Here is a 19,886-nt window from a genome sequence, read left to right on the forward strand (position 1 = left end):
AGTTGAGTGAGATCTCTCAAGGAAGAAGATATCAACAGAAATACTACAAGCACAGAAACAGGCCATTTCAGAGCAAGCAAGGAAGAGCTGAGAACTTCGAGAATCCAGAACAGAGACCAAGATGTCGGGGATGCTGATAAGCCAGAATATTGTTATAACTTTTCCTTCCATGTCTCATCCCCTTTCCTCTTAGTCTGCTCTGCTTTTTCTTTCCCCCGTTTGCGGCTCTTCTTTCCTGCGGTGGAATTCCGGTCAAGATAAGGCATCTTCGCGTCGAGTGATTTGTGTTATGCAAGCTGGACCTGAGCTAGTTGGGTTAAGAGTTAGAAGTTCCACACGAGTATTTTAGTGCGCTGGTGAAAGGGGGTAGGAGATAAAGATGTATCCTACCTCATTATTTGCGATGAGTTCTTTTGTTATAAGAACTAAATCCAGCTCTGGCTCTCCTGTTCAATTTTCTTTGTGTTATATAGCAGCACTGCGAATTCTTTTAAGGTCAAAGGGCTCAGGGAGTGTGAGGTTAGCTAACAGCCAGTAGGCCTGGCACAAAACTCTCATCCCAAGAACACAACAATATGGAATATTTGAATGCCTATTAACATATCAAAATGGTGGCCCCTTACCAGTATAACAAGGATAGAATCATACATTATACTCCGAGTTTGAATTTAAACAAAAGAATTTAGAGATAAGTGATTGGCTATCGAGAAAGACACGAGAACCTTATTATTTTTGAAATAAAAGAAAAAGTAACTGATTAGCTTCACAATGTGTAGGGCACCGGGAATAGTGCGTTATATGTATTGTAAAAGCATACGTATTATTATGAATTGATTGACAAAAAGGATTAGTCGCCTTGAAATGAAGATATGAGAAATAAGAGGGATACGGCTTCGAGAAACTGGACAAGCAAGAAAATCGTGACACTACGAATTTAGCTCGGCATTGGGAGAGGTCACTAACGCGGCGCTAGCAATATCTGGGGTTACAGCACTTTGACTATGATGAATCATTTTGCCTTTAAGTCCTGTCATTTTGACGATCGGAAGTGAGAAAACATGGTAAATTCATATCGTTGAAGATTGATAAAGTGTTTCTAGTCACAGCCAAAGCAACTGTATCCGTTTTATCTTGAGACGAACCGGATCACAAGGGTCGTCTCCACGGTTGAGGCATCTTCTATCCACATAAATCTTGACTATGAATCGAGTACACACGGTCGCTTCTGCACTCGACTCATAATTCTGATACCGCCAGTAAGAATCTATCAATAGTGTCTGTTACAGGATAAACTTCATTGCGCCCCTCTTCTGGTAAATGAAAGTTGCAACAACACCTGGGAGCTGTGTCACTGATCTTCCAAGAAGAAAAGCTATTTTCAAAACTCAAGTCGTTGTCATTGTTTTGTGAACTTAAAAAACGAAGATATGCGGCTAGTCCACCTCTGAGACGAAGATTGTCAGGCGCTAGTTTTTAAGCTAATTTCTTATGTTAGCGGCCAAGAAATAATTCACTCGAAAGATACGGAACTTACAATGTTGAGTAATGATGTTGTTCTAAGCTCCTTCCTCTCTAGGTGGCGGTACTGAAGGAGGATGGCAAGTGCAGTCACAGTCGCATCCGCAATCCGAACAACAGTCGCACTCCTGGCCTCCATTCTTAGGCAAAGGGTATTTTCTCAACGTGTTATTAGTAGAGCCTTGATCTCTTGCTGGTGTTTCTGCTTGTAGTGGTGCTGATTCGATGTGAATGTTAAAGCCTTGTGTGTTTCTTGGGCCAGTTGCAGCATAAACAGGACCGCAATAATTGCACTTTTGATGACTGCAGTCGGGACAACATACTCCCCAGGCTGCTTCCTCGACTTCACGGCTACAATTACAGCAAGTGAACCAGCCGTCGTTGGGAGGGTAAGCACCCATGTTGTTGAGGATCAAATCTGAGAGATTGACAAAAATCAGTTTCTGCTACATAGGCTCAAGTTATTTTGTTTTCAAGTGCCTGGGAGACAGCCTAGCTCTTGGCGACACTGCATGAACTTGACAGGGCAGGAGTCCATGGACCGCAGTTGTCAGGCGTCGGGCATCGAATCATCATATGCAGCATCATGCACATTGCAGGCATTGCATCTCTCCACAGGCAGTTTGCTATGGGCGAAGCAGAACCTTGAATAAGTTGCTTTCCCGTCAATCCCGAGCCTATATCAGACAGGTGGGATACAACCTGGTCTAGCTCAAGATCATTATTCTCAAACAAGTACTTCAACATACAGTCATGGGAGACGTTGTGTTGGGTGTTGTTGCCAGTGGCTTTGCAGTCGCAGCACTCTCTTTGCAGCTCATTGAAGTTGCGCAATCATTACATACATTCTGGGACTCATGTGGGAAAACAAACTCGAAGGTGGAACGCATCAAGAGCCATCTCTCATTGCTTCAAGTGATTTCTTGCAGCATTATCGAGGTTTGTGATAGAGAGCCTGATCTACAGTACGGGAGTGCCGTCATCGAGAGTTTGGAAATATGCAAGAAAGAAACAGAGAAGCTGTGTGATCTTGTTTCTGTCAAAAACAAAAGCACTCACCGTGCTTCCAAAAAGTGGTCAAGTTTGAAAATCACTTTGAAAGATAAAACTATAGACAAAATAGAGTCTCAACTAAGCGGCGACCTTACGCTGCTTATTCTCGCTCTTCAGCCTTTCTACCAGTAAGTAACTGCCTATAGTTAATCTTGCGGCTACTGATGTATTTGCAGTGGTTTGAGTAAGAAATCGTCTCGCACCACGAACAGTTCGGACGAGCCATCCTACGTCAAGCACAAAATCGAAATCAACGCGAAGCTCTCCGCGGTTGAAACATCCGAATTTGAGAGATTGTTCGCTCATCACAACATATCCCGCTCCCGTACCGATGTAGGGAGTGGAATTTTACAATGCTACAGTGAAGGTTATCGGATATTCAAGATTGACACCAACGCCACCTTTCTATGGGTACTTGGCGTCTTTGGATGTCCAACACCTCAATGGCTTCGTCGACTTTCCTGGAACCATATTGTCAGGTTTGTATACACAAATGCGAGTGATGACTTAGGGTTACTGAATACTCCTATGCGGAAAGTCTTCAAAACACGTCTTGAGGTGCTGATGCCCCTATTATCCTTTCAAGTTCAACTTTTAAGATGTCCGTTATCAATAACCTCATACCATCTGGTACATTGTCAATCTGAAATATTTACATTGTGCTTAGAGGGTAATCTGAAAGGCGTCCAATTACTGATCAACAAGTCAAGAATGTCGCCTTTTGTCGTCAATCAACATGGCGAGAATCTACTCCATGTAAGTGTAGTAACTTTAGACTCTATCACATTGCTAAACAACTCAGGCCGTTGCACGAAACGCTCACGACGCTTTGTGCCTATATTTGATTGACATAGGGGTCGACGGAGCTGCATATGACGCTCGACTTCTCACTCCACTCGACCACCTTGTTCGAAAACTCCCACCAAGCCTAGGACAGCCTAATCGTGTCGTCAACACTATTAGAGCTCTGGTTGAAAAGAGTCAATGCCAGCCTCTCCTACCTGTCACGAATAATGCCATCGCATATTACAGCGGACCAGAGGAAGGCTTTGCTTGGCTGTTCAACGCTGAATACGGGCAGGCAGATCTTGAGGCTCTAGACTCAGAAGAGTGGACACTGCTCGGTGATGCCGCTTTTGTTTTTGGTTGGTGGTCCCAGATTGTCACCGAAGTGTCACTTGGGTGGCAGAGCCTCTATCTCCTCAAACGCGGAGCAGATCCTCACTCTGAGAACTCACGACGGCGTATAACCCCATTGGACGCCTTCCTTAGAGGTAGCTCCGCGCATGGAATAAGTCATGCCCGTAAATGGCTTCAGATCGTTGCTCAAAGTGGAATGAGCGTTCGGGAGTATGCCTTGAAAGAACAGAGTCTACACGGACTGGAGCATTGTTTGATTGGAACATGGGACCATGATCTTTATCGATGGCTGCCAGTCAAACACAAGGTTCTGTACGCGTATGGTGAAGAGCCCGATGAAGTTGTTATTTGGGTTGAACCTTATGATGCATTAGGTTGGTTTGGCTGTGGGAAATGGGATCTTGTATTGCTCGCTGCCCCTTTCTGTGGTTCTGAGGCGACAATGTCTCGATGGCGGATCGAGAATACAGCTATAGAAGAGCTGGAATCAGGAGAGGCAATTGAAGGTGATGGGATCTTTGATCAAAGACAAAAGGTGCGCAAGGAGACTGGGTTGAAAATTACGAAGGTGGGAATGGTAGGTCTGCTCATCTTTTATCTTCTCTCCATTTATCTGTTGTATCTCTATATGTCGCGAGCGGCTTGACTGTTGGATTTTTGGGTTGGATCTCTTGAGTCTTCACGGCGGGTAGAGCTTCGTCCTCGAATTAATTACGGATTTGTATGCTAAATTTCCAGACAGTGGCACCCTGTTGGTGCGAGTCATTTTATGTGCAATCTGATGATCCAAATCACTCTGAAATAAAAATAAAATTTGAGCATTATTTACAAACCTAACCACAACTCGAAGCTGAGCCACTTGGGCTTTCAATCCAGCTCAAGGAATGAGTTCTTGAACATTTATAACGGGACATTTGCAAACTCATTAGCTTTTCAATAGCTTCCTCGTAGTATTTTACTTGTAAGTTAACAAACTCTTATGCATTTCGTCCAACATGTTTAGTACATAAGACAGTTTCAAACTCTATGCAACCCCTGTTAAGACTCCAAAGTGTATAAATCCACTTAATTACATTAAAGTTGACAGTAGCCGAGATGTTAGGATAAATTATCTCGTCACTCTGAGACACCAAGTCTTTACACAATTTGTTATAGTCAACTTTATAAGTTTTATTACCTCTTAGAAGTGTTAGGGATTTTAATGTAAAACGAGTTATAATCTAAAGACTAGATGTAGTAGCGGAGTAACTTAGTAGGTATAGGTAGATTTTCTTATACTTTTAACTTTCACTAGTTCTTATTCACTATCAGCTGTAGTTTCTCCTACTAACCTAAAAGTAAGAAAATAAAATGCCACGCGCGGGTTAGCCAAAAGTAGATACAGTCGAGTGTGACATTTGTTTCGATTGGATTAAGGAAATATCTTATTTCCCGTCTGTAATTTTGAGGAAATAAGACGATTCTGGACTATTGAATAGTATGAGGGTATAAAGGAATAAGAAAGTAACTTTATGGCCTAAGCCCTGGCCATTCTGTCCAAACCCATTTCGACCAGAGCATGCGTACATATCAACAGAAAAAATCGAGCTCAAACAGCAAACATTAGTGCAAGACGTAGGATATATACGCGATGAAAGTTTTCACTATCAGCATCTCAGACAACCTCAATCTCTCAATAACATAACCCTACCAAACCTACAACCTACACCTATCAACACACTAATACCACATACATCCCACCGTCCCAGAAAGTTCAACGCCAGACCAACCTCAACGCAATATATTCCTATCCATCCATCCCCCAAAACGCCCATCAGATAATTCATCCTAACCATGTTACCACGTTACCTAGTCAAAAACACAAATGACCCCTTATTTCTTCCTGCCTCTAGCATTTACTTCGCCCTTCTCCCCGATCCCAAGCGTAACCCTACACTCAGGACAGTACCACTTCGTCGTTCGAGACGGACTAGCCGTCAGACCTACACATTCGAGGTGGAACCATTCTTTCTCGCACTGAGGGATGTTAGCTTCTGTCTGTAATACTTTACTCTCATTTCATAGAATCCGACGCCAGTGTCTCATCACCTTAAAAGATCCGATAGATTTGAATAGAGCACAAACACATAGGGATGAGGATTGAAAAGATATACTCACGTCAGAATTCTCGCAACCAATCATAATCCCGAAGCTCACGCGATTACAAAGGCAATAACGTGGCTCATCAGGATCAATAACGTTTCCCTCGTCATCGATCTCATCGAATTCCTGGGCAGCGCTACTTTCGCGACCGTCTTTCTTTTCTTTCTTCGGGCCGGCTTTCTTGCGGGTTGCTGCACTTCGTTTGCCTACGCTGACAGCGGTAGACTCTTCCGAGCCTTTGGTCACTGGTCCGGGCGCTGGTCGTTTCTGACGTCTACTTGGAAGGCGAGGCTCGGGCGCTGGCGTGTTACGTGCTGTACTGGCTCGGCGGGGTCGATCGATACTTGCTGATGCAAGCTGGAAATCGCGCTCGATACTGGCAGCTTTACTCCGCGATGAGGTCGGACGTTTGGCTGGAAGTACATCGGCTACAACTGGTACAATAGCCGAAGCTGTTGCTGTTGTAGAGGTGACGTTAGGCGCGGGGGTGATAGGAGTATGTTGCGCGGATCCGCGTCTCGGACGTTCCGACGTAGCTGTAGGAACTTCAATCTTCTTGAGTTCCTTTTTGACCGGCTTCTTAGTATCCTTGACAGGTGGTAAGATTGGCGTAGAAGATTTCTTCGGAGACGATAGAGCTGGCGGTAGCGGGGTAGCTGGTGTCTCTGAAGGGGCGACTTCAGCGGCAACAGGCGCTGGAGCAAGGACTGGAAGAGGAGCTGGGACTGCAGTGACGACGGATGGAACTGATGGGTTCTCGCTAGCCACTGAGGGTGCTTCCGATAATGCTGGTGTTGACTGTTTAGCAGCAATAGGTTGAGGTACGGGTACAGGCGTTTCTGTCTTGGTGCGTTTCAACAGAGGACGCTGTGGTTTTGCGGCAATGTCAGTCGCAACAGGCTTATCGCCCTCAGCGACTTCCGGTTCGACAGGATCCGGTTCTCTCTTTCGTTTATGACTCCTCGCAGGCGTTTTACTTAGAGTCTTTACAGGCACCTTCTTCTCTTCTCCGGCTGGTGTTTTCTGAACAGCCCCAAAAATATTCTGCATTACCAATTTGGCATTACCAACTTTCCGTTGAGCTTCCTCGAGGTTATTATCGGCAGCCTCGATTTCTTTTTTCTGATTTTCTCTCTTCAACTTTTTTGCCTCGTTCAATTTCATACCACGGTTCATTACCGGCGGTTCCTCTTCGAGGCCCTTCGTCGCCGCCGCGGTACTCAACGCACCCTGCTCGTTCACGACCTGGCCGGTCAGTTGTGGAGGAGGTTCAATAGTTTCACCCTTTTCGTTCGCAGCCCCGACTGCAGCTTTATATGCCTCCAGGCCCCTTCCGCGAGCTTTTAATTCCCGATTTATCATGGTGTCGCTTGGAGACCATACAGCATTCTTTTTCATCTTCTTTCGCAATACACCAAGTTCATAATCACTCAAAGCTAACCAGGGATAGTGTTCGCTACCTGGTTTTGCGTCAGGAGGAGGTGATTTCAGTAATCGCAAGGCATTACTTGTAGAGATACCCGCTAACTGACTATGCACGTTTGTCCCAAATCCTGCTGGTCGTTGTTCTCGAGGCGGTTTTGGGACTCTCTCCTTCGTCTTATCTCGCGACTTATCTCGACTTTTCTCTCTCTTTGGTACGGTCAACTTTAACCTGCTACCTCCACCAGCAGTGCTACTGCGCGCAGGGGTTGCTCTTGCTGTATCGAAAATTTCATCAGAAGAGCCCTCGCTACCAGATCCGTACGATTCATAGTCCAATTCATATGGCGCAAGCACTTCTCCTGGGACCGTAATCCTCGGCGCTCGATGTTTGCGTACTCTATGTCCATCCGAATGCCCACCAACTCGCAGAGTAATCTTCGGTGCCCGGTTCGCGACTGGCGACTTGGGCTTCGGATTCGGAGACGTTTCTCTCGATGTGGGATAGGTTTCAGCGATGAGCTGCAATTTCGCATAAATAGTTTTAATACGGTTATAATGTCTTTCGACATTGTCGACCATGCGACAAGCTTCCGCATATGATGCCGTCCTCGCGCTAACAGCCTCTGCCAAATTCTGCGAAATATCTGCTCTCAACCTCGTGGGTTCTGGTCTCGCCTCCGCAGGCAAACTAGGAAGTCGTCCATATAGTTTCGTGAGATCATCAACCTCCAATGAAGCCTTTGACCATGTATAATCCAGATTTCCAATCAATGTAAGAGACCTCACCATGTCCGATGGCAGATACTCGGTAAAGTCCAAAAAATCCGTCACAGTTGCTTGAGCATCAGGGTCGGTTGGTAGATCTAGCTCCAGTCCATCTCCAAACCTCGTCATGCTCTGTATAGCCTCGGCCAGCTTCCCCTTATTGCGTCGCGAGCTGGGCGACGTGCTTTCCAGCGGGACGTCCATTGATTTGATGTCTGCGGGCGCCATACTGACGTTGGAACGGGGATGCGCCGCTGAATCTGCAGGTGGACGGAAGGATTCGCCGAGGGAGTGGGTGGTCGAGGTAGGTACTTTGATGCGACAACTCCAGATTCCACTATCGTCGAGCCATCTAAAGTGCGCAGAATGTCAGTTGCTGCTCATAGGAGTGCGATGTTCAATTCTATCCAAGCTTCGAAAGACGCGCGACGTTCGGTAACCATGAACGCGACCCTGGCTCAGTGCAGGTGCCTGTCAGGCTACAGTAGCGCAATGGAGCAACCACGTGAAAAGAGGGTCGCGATGCAGTTAATGCGGAGCGCCGACGAGAGTTATCAAGAAAGTCGACTTACCGTCGCGAAGCATCCATAATGAGGGCCATGGCGTTTTGGATGCAAATCGATGTCGTATGTGTAGAAAACTAGGTGTAAGTCGGATCTGGGTAACGGTTGATGTCGATGTTTATTTTGGTCTCATTTAACTCCCGCTTGTTTTGGGTCACCCGATTAGCATCTCACCATCCGTTGTGTTTCATAGGTAGGAACGGCCAATTATCAAGGTTGCTATTCCTTGACATAATAGGGCTGTATATGCAAGGTCCTAACTCTCGAATGCATTTGTAATAAGCAACCACCACTTTTATATCATTTAGAATTCGCTGAATTCACTAGCTACCTACCTACATTTCTTAATGACTCTTACCTATGTCAAATGCCGCATTCACAATACCAAGAACACCTTCCGTTTAAAATCCCGCCGCGCCTCTTACCCTATCAGACCATAACATACAACATATGTCGATGAAACAGAACAACCACCAACATTGTACAACTTTCAAGTCCTAAAGCGTACAAATCTCCTATACCGCACCAACAGCACCTAGAGAAGCTCCTGTAACCACCGCAGCCACAGCCCAAACACCAGCGTATGCAAGGGCACCAACAGCTTCCACGCCTTCAATTGTTACATATGTCTGCACAAAGGTATTTACCCCGCTAACCAAGGCCAAGGTAGCCGTCCTCTGAATCACGGTTCTAGTGCGTGGACTAAAACTCCAGACGTTGTACCAAAAGGTCTCTGTTAACGTAGCAGTTGCGGGGTTGAATACTGTGTCTCTCGCTTCTAACAACGAAGGTGCCGCAGCAGCTGCGGGAGTAAAAATGAATGACTTTGCCGCAACGCCCAATAATAGCGTGATTGGGAAAAGTGATACCAGTGTAGCTGAATGAGCTGCCTCGATACTGTAGATTTTGTTGAAATATGTGACAAAGTAAACCGGTAGGTATGTTGCGTACGCAGAAAATAGTGTCAAACTATAGATTGACGATGCGAGAAGTGTTGTAAGAATCTGGATCGAGGAATCCGTAACGATGTCCTTATTTGGCACAATAGTCGAGTCTGGCGCAGTGGAGGCTGCATGCGCTCGAGAAAGGGGCCGTAGGAGACGGAATGGAATATAAGTTGCCAGAGCATCGATCAAGAGCGACGTAACAACAGTGGCTGCGCGAATGTTGTAAAAGGTTCCAAGGAGGTAGAGCTGTGAGATGTATCATTAGCCAGTGTTCCAACAACTGGGTACTCTTCTGAGCGCGACAGCTCACACCCTTCCTCTCAACTCCCCACCTAAAGAACAAAGAAAAAGCAATAACTCACACTCGGTCCCTTCCCCAAAAGACTCAACGCAGCAAGATCATACCCATCAAACCCACCCCACCACCCCAACCCGAGCTCCCCAGCCTTCCACCCCGCAAGACCCAGCACCTCTCCCCAACCCTCCAACCTACGACTCACGCTCGCCAAATCGCCTTCAATAACCGGCGCCGCGAGCGAATACAGAAAGCTGCTCAAGCTAAGACTCAGAACCACGAGGAGCGGGAAGCGAAGGGGGGTGGGCAGTTTGGATTGGAGAGGCGCGATGTCCGAACGGCGCGCGATTGTGCGAGACATGTTGAAAGTTGCTGCGAGATGCGAAAGAGATGGGATCGATGTTTGGGAGGATTAAAAGAAAAGAAGCGTTGCGCGCGTGAAGGTTGGAAAAGATGTGGTGCGCAATTTGGGTATGCAGTCTTGTTTACCTTTAGGACTCTACGTCACCGCCCCCCAAAGTCGCGACCCTTGCCAGGAAAAAATGAGTCCCCGACTTTTTGATCTGCCTTAGCTTAAATTTTTTTGATCCTTTATTATTCGGTCTGCAATTAACACCCTCACTTGTTCGTCTGTGATTGTCCCATCTCTTCTGTAAACTCTGTATTCGTAACGCTGTATTACTACTACTAGAGTTATCCTCAATAAGGTTAAGTAAGATGTTCTGATCAGTTGAACATCACCAAATTGTACACCGCCAAAAGATGCTACAAGTATACACTCCTACACTCCTACACACCATCAAACATCATTCATACAATGCCACAAAGGTAAGTACACTTCACCTCTTCATCCCAGACTCATTTATCGATCATACGTTTCATACATTTCAGATGTCGCGCTATATATGACATGTTCCATTCCCATCAAGATATCCTTCAAAATCCAATTCCAAGAAAAGATAAAAAAAAGTTAAAAGTCGATAATAGATAGACCCCGTTCCCAGAACAAACAATGCTAATTGTGGCGCTTGCGTGCCTTGCTCAACGCTCGAGAACGACCATCACTTTAACCTCGTGGATCACCATGTTGCCAACATGCCTAGGTTTTCCACTCTTCGGTGCTGAAAGTCGGCTGCGGAGACAAATGCTCGCACGCTCTGTACATAATTTTCTGCAACAAAAGAAAAATCATCCTCAATCGTGGCATGTTTGAGGTAATTATTCCTCCATACGACCAAACACGCCGTCATCGTCTTCGTCACTGCGACCTCGAGAACGTCGGTCATATTCATCATCGTCTGCGACGCTTTCTTCGCTCTCTTCCATCTTAACGTCCTGACTGGAATGAACTCTGTGACGAGTATAGCTCTCGGGCTGGCGGGGATGGGAGTGGCTAGGAGCTAGCGTGGTCCCCGAAAACCCCTGGTTGAGATATTGTGCTGGAATATTAGGGACTGGAGGGGCATCTTCTGGAAGAGTTACAGGAATGACAGTCCTTGGTGTGCCAGTGCTTCCAAAACTACAAGACAACAGCTCCACGGCAGCTGCCAATCCATCATCCTCGGCATTTCGATTGAACCCCGACGATAACGGACGAGGCTCATGACTTGGTTGGCGATAATGACCAAAGCCTGATTGCGAGGTCATGCTGCTCGCATTAAGAGCATTCGCTGACGGGGCGGATTGATACGACCGCGAGAATCCATACCCACTGCTATATCTTTTATGGCTTCTTCCAGTGTACGACCCACTGCTGTAAGTATTGCCAATATCTGCATGTGGAGGAGGTGTTGTGTCAGCAGAGCTAGCCCGGTCGTTTGGTTCCGACCCGGATGCCGCAGGAGATGCAGAGTCATGATCGCTCTGGAAATCCTTAGCTGAATCTGGTGGTGTGGTACCATCTTGATTCATCGTCAAAAGAACCGATGCAGCTTCCAAAAGCTGCACCTGCTGATGCTTTGAAATGAGAAGTTTGGAAGTAAACGACCATTCAGGAGTATGTTCCCATCTGTGATAAAATGTTAACAATATCCTTATCACTGCCCTGCGACGAGAATCTGGGACTCAGGTCACCAAACAAAGTCTGGGCACGTAGGAAAGGAAGGTGGGCACAAACAAATGCTTGGTCAAGCAGCTGCTGTGCTTGTATCCCTTTCCACACTTGTCACACTTCAAGTCGCCGCCGCTGCTGGCCTTCTTGCCATCTTTTATCAAGTGTTGACCTTCACTAGCACGTCGCATACGCGCCTGATTAAATTCGGAATCCTCATCCTCCTCCATGTCTTCCATTTGATCGTCTTCAATGGCGCTCTCGCCGCGATCCGACTTTCCGCTTACGGTCATTCGAATTCTGTGGCCAGGCAGACTGGCTGGTGGTGACGGAAGACTGCCTAACGCTGCTGGCCGAGCAGAAGCGTTCTTTGACATGGTATTTCGACGTTGGGTTATTGGCATTCCCAAAGAATCTCCAGCCTCCCGCACGGCGGCTACCATTGCAGCGACATTGCTCACATTAGACGACACACTCTTCCGACGTGTCACCCGATGGTTTGGAATGAGGGATCCGGACACCGAATGGGAATGATTCCGCGCGTGCGATTTGGGAAGGGAACCTGCATTTGAGGAAATGGATAGACGATGCTGGCCCACTGGCCTCGAAGAATGTTGAATTTCCTGTAGAGATTGGAGTGATCAGCGTTGGAATCTATTAATATCTTAGCCGGATTGCAGATCGTGCGTACCTTTGAAGACGCCATTGTGGTATAATTTGATATTGGGGAACAAGACGGCCCTCAATCCTCGAAGCTGTAATAAGCTACAATATGAGGGCCGAGAGACTCGATAATCTTTGTTGTGGGTGAGAATTTAGTTAAGCTCGAGCTACCTGCATCAAAGGCGCACAAGTTGTAGCTTATTGTTGGAGGATGGGATAATCCCAGATTACCCGTGTTGGTTCGGAGAGCGAGATTGAGACGACGTTGCTGGTTGGTTGTAGAGAATTTCCTGCTGCGAATTGAGGAAATAAAAATGTAGAAAATGGTGAGAGCAAGCAAGGAATCGGCGAAACAGGTGCGATTGTTGTCGGGTTGGAAGTTGGAATGAATGTCTGGAGCAGGGTGCTGAGACGCGAGGTTCTGAGGAGCAGCGATTGTGGGTGAGGGGGAGGCCTGGTCTCAGCTTGCAGGGCACGCCAGGGCTCAGGAGCGAGGAGCGAGGAGCGATGAGCGGAAACGGCAGCGGCAGCGGATGAAAGTGGAGTGGCAGACTGCGCGAACAATGGGACAATCCAAATAGTAGATACCGTAGCGAAGCCTCTCGATATTCAACCATGCACTCCGCTGAGTGGTCAATGGAGAGAAAGAGCGTAGTAGTACGATGCGGGTGAGTTAGATTTTTATTTTGCGAAAGAGAGTGTCAGAGCAGTTGAGGAAGTGGTGTTTGTGTCGAGGGATTTTCTGGCGGTTCTAACAGATTATTGGCACGACACAGCCCAGGCCAGAGCAGGGCAGGGCAATTGCGTGGATGGAAGGGCACGAGGCGTGAGGGTGTGGGCGGCGTGTGGGCGTCGGCGTCGTTCTAGGAGGACACCGATCCACCGACGGACAGAAATAACAATATTGTGGCCAAATAACCAGGTCGCCGGAGTGCCAGTAGTGATAATGGATAATGGATAATGATCAGATAATAATCGCTCTTGCGTCGTCGACTGTTCGCTCGTTCTCTCCCATCCAGGTTTCCCTGATTTTGAGCCAGATAGTCTTTTACGGAGAAATATTTAGTGCTGGACTGGCTCGACTGGTACCTAGACTAGAGCAGCGAGGAGGACGCTCCGTAGACTTATCGATGCAGTCAGGCAATGCCAATGTCAATTGATAGACAGTGATAGACAGTATGGTGGGGTTGAGGACGTCCGACGAGCAGCGCACCTAATCGAACAAAGCCGAAAGGGATTCTTCGATACGTATGCCGTAAGAACTGTTAATTAGAAGTGTTTTCGAATGTATACACTGCTGGAATGACCGAACAGTGTTTCGGCACTGGTTTGGGTCTGGTGCAGGAGCAATATGCTTGTCCTCGTGAAGCGCACAATTTGAAGATAAGCACTGTAAATGTTGTTACACGTAAGATGGAGCACTGGAAAAATAAAAATTTAAATGCGACCGTGGACAAAGCAGAGAGAAGTGCCGTCAAAGAACCTTCGTGGGTCCAGTAGATGATTTGCCTTACCCATCTCAAAGAACATGATGTGATATGGATGACATGGACCCGCCAAAAAGTCTAAAAGTTTGACGCTCATGACCACCTCCCGGTGGGCAAAATAAGTCTCAGCCCACTAATATTTGGACTGAAGACTTCGAATACAGCTTAAAAGGTCTCATTTACTCAAAGTAATTTACGGAATATGTCATATTGTTCCAAGTTAATCCACTAAATTACGGTAACTCGTCAACTTGATCGAAGAAATATCGTGTTTGGACTGCTTGTCCACCGCGAACCACCTAACCGCCAACTGAGCCACAGACATCACCAACACGATATTCCTTGGGGCTGAAGACATGAACACAGTCATCTATTAGGCAGGAGCATCATCGCCCTTTCGTTTCGATCGTACAGTATTATTTTCGACCATGACCACGCGCGACAAACGCCATCCCTCTCACGCAAAATAATTATTTCCCCTTCCTTCCCGAAGAATTATAAATGGGGATGCCACACCCAAAGGGCAACCCTCACTAAACCGCATCAGGACCCCCTCGTGATATTTCGAGCAGCGATCGTTTGGTCCAGCCTTTCGCAGTTCGACCAATAACCGCGGATCACAGGACACCTGCCCTACGCCGTCTTTAGGCAGTGTTGGTTGAATATCATTGGGAACCTCATCGAACCCAGCCAAAGTCGGCGTTTGGTGCGGTCCAGATATGGAGGGTGGCAAGCATATTCAAGGATTGCATTGCCGCATGACGGAGAATTGGGAATGAGGGAGTGAAAATCGAGAGCTGAGCTGACGAATAGGACCAGGAAGCTTCATGATATCGTGTTGAGGTTATTGCCGATCGCGAGTGCTGATGATGAGTTTTCTTGATGTCTCAGAAATCAACACCATCACAGTTATTTTTCAAAGCATCGCCCAGCATACGCGGCAATCGGATCGACCAGAATATTCGCAATTCCTCATCTGACGCCAGTAAAACATATTGCGGCATGGCCTAGAGAACCAGGATCAAACTTCAGGTGACACGGTGACACACATATCAAAAAGAAATCAAGGGAAGCTCAACGATTAACAACATTCTTGGGGGGACACATCTGGCAGTATTTCCCGATTTTCCAGCTTCAAAACGGCATGTGGCACATCTTTAATCTTGGTTGCAGCGATGTGGGCACCAATTGCTGGACGTCGCTCACCCTTTCGGATGGGGAGTACAGCTGACATACATTTGGGAAGTCAGGTACTCTTCCGCAGATTGGAGGCGTAGCCAACAATTCTTGTACCTGAAAACAATGATTACCGCATCAACAACAAGCTGGCCCGACATACACATACTTTGCGGCATCGACGTCCATCAATGTTCTAGACTCTTTCAAGGCTTACCCAATTCATGGGGTTTTGAGGATCATCACTACTTGGTTTAGGAATCAGCATTGGTATCTTTTGATATCAGTAGGATGACTATTTCCATTCGTTATCCCAATCACCCAGACCGCGCGAGTTTCATGGATAAAAGGCTTCCCATACTTCAAACCTCCATCCATATTCGAATACTGTCCGAGGCGCGAGTCGAGCATTTACCCCTCTCAGCGCCTTCCACGGCGGCTGCAGCAGAGAGAGCGGGGTGGATTGAATGCCTCTCATTGATCGGAACACTCCCCTCGGCGTCAGCCATCATGTTGAAGCAGCGAGCATTTCTATCATTGGTGTTCAGTAGAGTTGCCAGTGGTTCCACAGACACTGCTTAAAACAGCGTGAGAGGATATTATCATCCTCAAATAACACGATTATTGCTTTCACTATCTGATATGACATGCAGAATCATGAGAAGAGGGAAAGAGCTGCAGCCACTCTTTTGTGGAATTTCGGGGAATAATGGCCTGCGAACGCTGATCACAAGAATCCTGGAGTTCTTTTCTCAGTTCTGTTCGTTCAGCTGCCCGTGCTGGCCTCTACTATGGATCTCTCCCAGGTTCTTTTATTTGCTCACGGAAGCTTTATGCGACACATCATCGATGATCCAAAAGTCGAGATGTCATTCAACATTTCGGTATCAATCTACATGGGAAACCTGTTTGACATTTCTGTGTCAAGAAATGTAAAAGTCCTTATCTCAACTTTTTCATTCAGGTACGCCATACGCTATCACAGGGGCTAGGCTGTCAACCAAGCCAGCCAGTCCGAGGGATCGGATCGAATTTGATCGAATACTTGCGGTTGCTAATGCAGGTGATGCGATCTGGTCCACACGGGTAAGGGTCTTTCCCTTCGATGGCTGAAACTCTCCCTCGACATTTTTTTCTTGGTTTGATTTTCTTATATTACATTAACTATGATCTGCCGGCTTCAGGACGTGCACGTTGATACAAACATTGAAATGGTTTTAACATAACTTATTCTAACACATGAGAGGAATCACTCGGGATTTTCGGCACAATCAACACCTTTGACATTAACTTTTTATCGACCGAGTACGGGTAACGTAAAAACAAAGTTGCCAGATCTTCGGATTGCTAGCGGTGGTGCTACTGCCTCATCGATCACTAATATGGCCAAGATTTGATAGAGCCAGTCTAACAACTTGGATGACACGCGTGGCGTGGCGTGGCTTTGTGGTCAGAAGAGCAATTATTTCTCCACTTCTTGACGCTACCTATCGTGAGAACAAACGATCCCGAAAGGTTGGCAAGGCTAGTATTATTCCGGCCTCGGTTTCCGATCACTGAATAATACAACGTATTACGTTGCTCAATTGTACAATTGGAAAAAGAAAGGTTCTAAGGGAAGTGATGGTACACTAGTATTTTCCCCTCAATCTATCTCCAGTTTTCGGGAGCGGGGTACTAATAATTTGTCAACATCAGGTACGTTTTCATACGAATTATTGTGCCTGGACGGTCGAGTGCCTAACGAGATCATGTTATGCTTACTTGCCAATTTTTCTAAACAATTCTAGAAAGATGCTCGGTCTTTTCCAACCGGGTACATGCACCTGCAGTTCCCTTATCTGCAAGGGGCCTTGTAAATGACGTTCTTTTTGGAGAACAAATTTTGGGGGAGAGCTTCTAGAAGGAGTTAAGTATTATAATGACTCAGGTGAGAATTACACCTGGATACAGGTCTTTGTACTATGGATTCAAGAACATCCATTACTTACAAGTGAAGTCTGGAGTAGAACGATGTCCAAATACATTTCCCCTAAAGTAGTAGAATACATTATGTTACATATCCCATCTCTATGAACCAAATAACCTGAGATTAACACCGTAGGTTTGATGCAATGTGATACTCTGCAAATTATTGTGAATTTTCGCCAATTAAATTTAGCAATATACGAACTCAACACCTTCTTAGGCCGCTGAACAACCAGGAGGTTCTGTCCACCACAAAACATCCTAAACTCAACACAAAATAGTAGAACCACAGCTAGCTTAACCTTATGTCCAAGGTCTTTCGGAATTCCTATCCGCTGCATTTTCACTTACACATCTGAATGTGTATATGAGCTCTACTTGTAGAATAATTATCCACTTCTATCCACTTCTCACTACTATATATGCGAGAATCCGCAAAACACTCCCCATTTCTCAAGTTCCCAATCCAAAGAGACCCTAATGACTCAGACAGTTTTTAGGCGCTCCCACCATACACGATAATGTTCAAACGCTCCATATTTATTGGGATAGGAAAGGAAAGTTACGAGGTGGAGCAATAAATGTTACCCCGCCGAGATCGGCAAGAACCCCGCCAGAGCTCATTCAAGCTGGATTTCACACTGACGGTTTTGCGGGACTGATGTCGGCGATGTGAATGTACAGTATGACATTCGAATAAGAGGTGAAAGGCTTGGTGAGACAATTGTTTGGAAATTGTGTGGAAAAAGAAAATCTCGTACGAACGGGAGTAGGGAAAAAGAAATTGTAGATGCGCCTGGTGATGGAATGGAAGCGACGTCACGTTTCGGACGTCCCGAACCAGGATCTCAGGAAAAAATTGTGAAGATTGTGATAGCCAGATAATTTCTCAGACGTTCATCTTTCGTATTAAAGAACAATTACCATCATACATACGTACTACAAGCATATCAATCATGACAGAGCCATATGCTAAAGTCGGTCGTGGTGGCGCGGGGAATTTCTATAGTCGTGAGGATGTGAAGGTACCATCCCCTTTTCCCCCAGAAGACGAGTGCTAACGATGTATTAGCAAACTGAGGAAGCACCGCCGAAAACAAATCTCCAACCTCAAGTCCCGACCACAGAGTACGCGCATACCGGCCGAGGAGGAGCGGGGAATTGGGTGCAGCCTGCTACGCTGCCCTTACCTGTCACCGACCCAAATCATACTACGAAGGCGCCCGTAGTCCCAGAACGGGGATCGAGTGCGAATGCTGGGAATGGAGGCGCTGCGGTGTATAGAGGTGGGAGAGGCGGAGCGGGGAATTATAGTTGGGGTGTTGATGAGGAGGTTACGGAGAGGAAGCGGAGGGAGGAAGAGGAGGTGAGGAGACGGGAGGAGGGGATTATAGAGGGGGTTAGGGGGGAGGTGGAGGGGACGTTGAGGGCGCCGCCAAGGGTTAAGGATGGTGGACGAGGGAGAGTATGAGGTGTGATAAGAGCGTTTGTGGTATAGGATGCGAAGATTTTGGGTGTGATAATGGGGGACGGTGTATTATATGTGGTTGTTGTAGTGATTTAGGAGTACGTGGAGTGTAGGTTGTGGTTTGATGGGTGTTTTTGGTTTAACCTTCGGGCTTGGGTTGACGTGTTTAGATATTGGGTAAATAATTCCTGTGTGTAGACATAACTTTTGGTAAATAGAGGTTTCCTCATTGTAAGAAAGGAAACAATTTAATGGAGTATTATTCCTGCTAGGTAGGTGTCAGTCAAATAGGAACATAGACAAGTCGGTTAAACTTCAACGTCCTTCCTTGAATTAATCATGAAACCGAAAATCTCTACATCTCTTGATTCTCTTCTTTAAATAGCTTTGTTTCTTGCCTGTCTTCCTTCCTCATATCATATCACACAATTATTTAACAAAAATAGTTCGAACCGAGATTTTAAGCCTAACGAGTGCGACTGTGAATTTTAGCGATCGATCTCGTACCAAAGTCATCATCGCTAAGTAGTCAACAGTGCAAAGGAACAGGTGAAGCAGGCCATTAGGAGACATTCGTCGTAACTTTAATCTACTGGTAATTTATCTAGTATAATCCTTCGATCACTAAGTATATACCAAGATTAGACCCTCTTGGAGAGCAAACAATCGGTGGTAGAACATTCTAAAGATTTATGGTAATTACAAGTAACTAAGAACGTATAGTTACAGATTATTTTCAGCAGACTATTAAAATGTTTTCTTTAGATGAAAGAAGACGGTGTGTATGAAATTTGTCATTCTGACTGCAATAACATCGTGTTTCGACTGCCACTTACCTGCCCACTACGAGATGTCGTTGTAATCACTTTGAAAAATTGGTTGTACATTCCTTGTGACTCCAGTGACTTTCATGATCTATAACCCGTATTCTTTACACGGGTCTACTTTCAGTGTAAGTGCTATTAAATAGTTGTTTGATGTTCGGCCTATATAATGTTCATCCGCTTAGTCTCGAGTTGCAAATTCAAGAATTAGCAACCTCTTGACTATATTCTTAATTTCCATTGTATTAAGTGTACATATACAACTTTTGGCCTAGACCTAACTAGACATAACAAATTTTTTTCCCTAAAAGTATTAGACGAAATACGCTGCAATTTATTAACACAATAGAACCGAATAAATCCACAACATTTGTGGAGTCATACTCGCTTGTGTAATCATTT

General features: G+C 46.0%; 5 protein-coding genes across 5 annotated transcripts; 2 read left to right on the top strand and 3 right to left on the bottom strand.

Annotated features, from left to right (window-relative positions):
* Nucleotides 1–2,271: 2,271 nt before the first annotated feature.
* GLAREA_08923 (Ankyrin repeat-containing protein) lies at nt 2,272–4,516 on the top strand (the record flags this gene model as incomplete). Its single annotated transcript, XM_008077884.1, has 4 exons — nt 2,272–2,699; nt 2,748–3,327; nt 3,374–4,288; nt 4,454–4,516. The coding sequence occupies 4 exons, from the start codon at nt 2,272–2,274 to the stop codon at nt 4,514–4,516; spliced, it is 1,986 nt and encodes a 661-aa protein (XP_008076075.1).
* Nucleotides 4,517–5,583: 1,067 nt separating this feature from the next.
* On the bottom strand, nt 5,584–8,644 carry GLAREA_08924 (FYVE/PHD zinc finger; the record flags this gene model as incomplete). The annotated part of the gene is made up of 3 exons (XM_008077885.1): nt 5,584–5,727; nt 5,869–8,395; nt 8,616–8,644. 3 exons carry the CDS (start codon nt 8,642–8,644, stop codon nt 5,584–5,586), a joined length of 2,700 nt encoding a protein of 899 aa, XP_008076076.1.
* A 477-nt stretch (nt 8,645–9,121) lies between these two features.
* On the bottom strand, nt 9,122–10,209 carry GLAREA_08925 (uncharacterized protein; the record flags this gene model as incomplete). The annotated part of the gene is made up of 2 exons (XM_008077886.1): nt 9,122–9,799; nt 9,916–10,209. The coding sequence occupies 2 exons, from the start codon at nt 10,207–10,209 to the stop codon at nt 9,122–9,124; spliced, it is 972 nt and encodes a 323-aa protein (XP_008076077.1).
* Nucleotides 10,210–11,066: 857 nt separating this feature from the next.
* GLAREA_08926 (uncharacterized protein) lies at nt 11,067–12,604 on the bottom strand (the record flags this gene model as incomplete). The annotated part of the gene is made up of 3 exons (XM_008077887.1): nt 11,067–11,856; nt 11,965–12,521; nt 12,590–12,604. 3 exons carry the CDS (start codon nt 12,602–12,604, stop codon nt 11,067–11,069), a joined length of 1,362 nt encoding a protein of 453 aa, XP_008076078.1.
* A 5,544-nt stretch (nt 12,605–18,148) lies between these two features.
* Nucleotides 18,149–18,663, top strand: GLAREA_08927 (uncharacterized protein; the record flags this gene model as incomplete). Its single annotated transcript, XM_008077888.1, has 2 exons — nt 18,149–18,217; nt 18,265–18,663. The coding sequence occupies 2 exons, from the start codon at nt 18,149–18,151 to the stop codon at nt 18,661–18,663; spliced, it is 468 nt and encodes a 155-aa protein (XP_008076079.1).
* Nucleotides 18,664–19,886: the final 1,223 nt, after the last annotated feature.

The sequence above is a fragment of the Glarea lozoyensis genome, assembly GCF_000409485.1.
Source record: "Glarea lozoyensis ATCC 20868 chromosome Unknown GLAREA1, whole genome shotgun sequence".
NCBI lineage: Eukaryota > Fungi > Ascomycota > Leotiomycetes > Helotiales > Helotiaceae > Glarea > Glarea lozoyensis.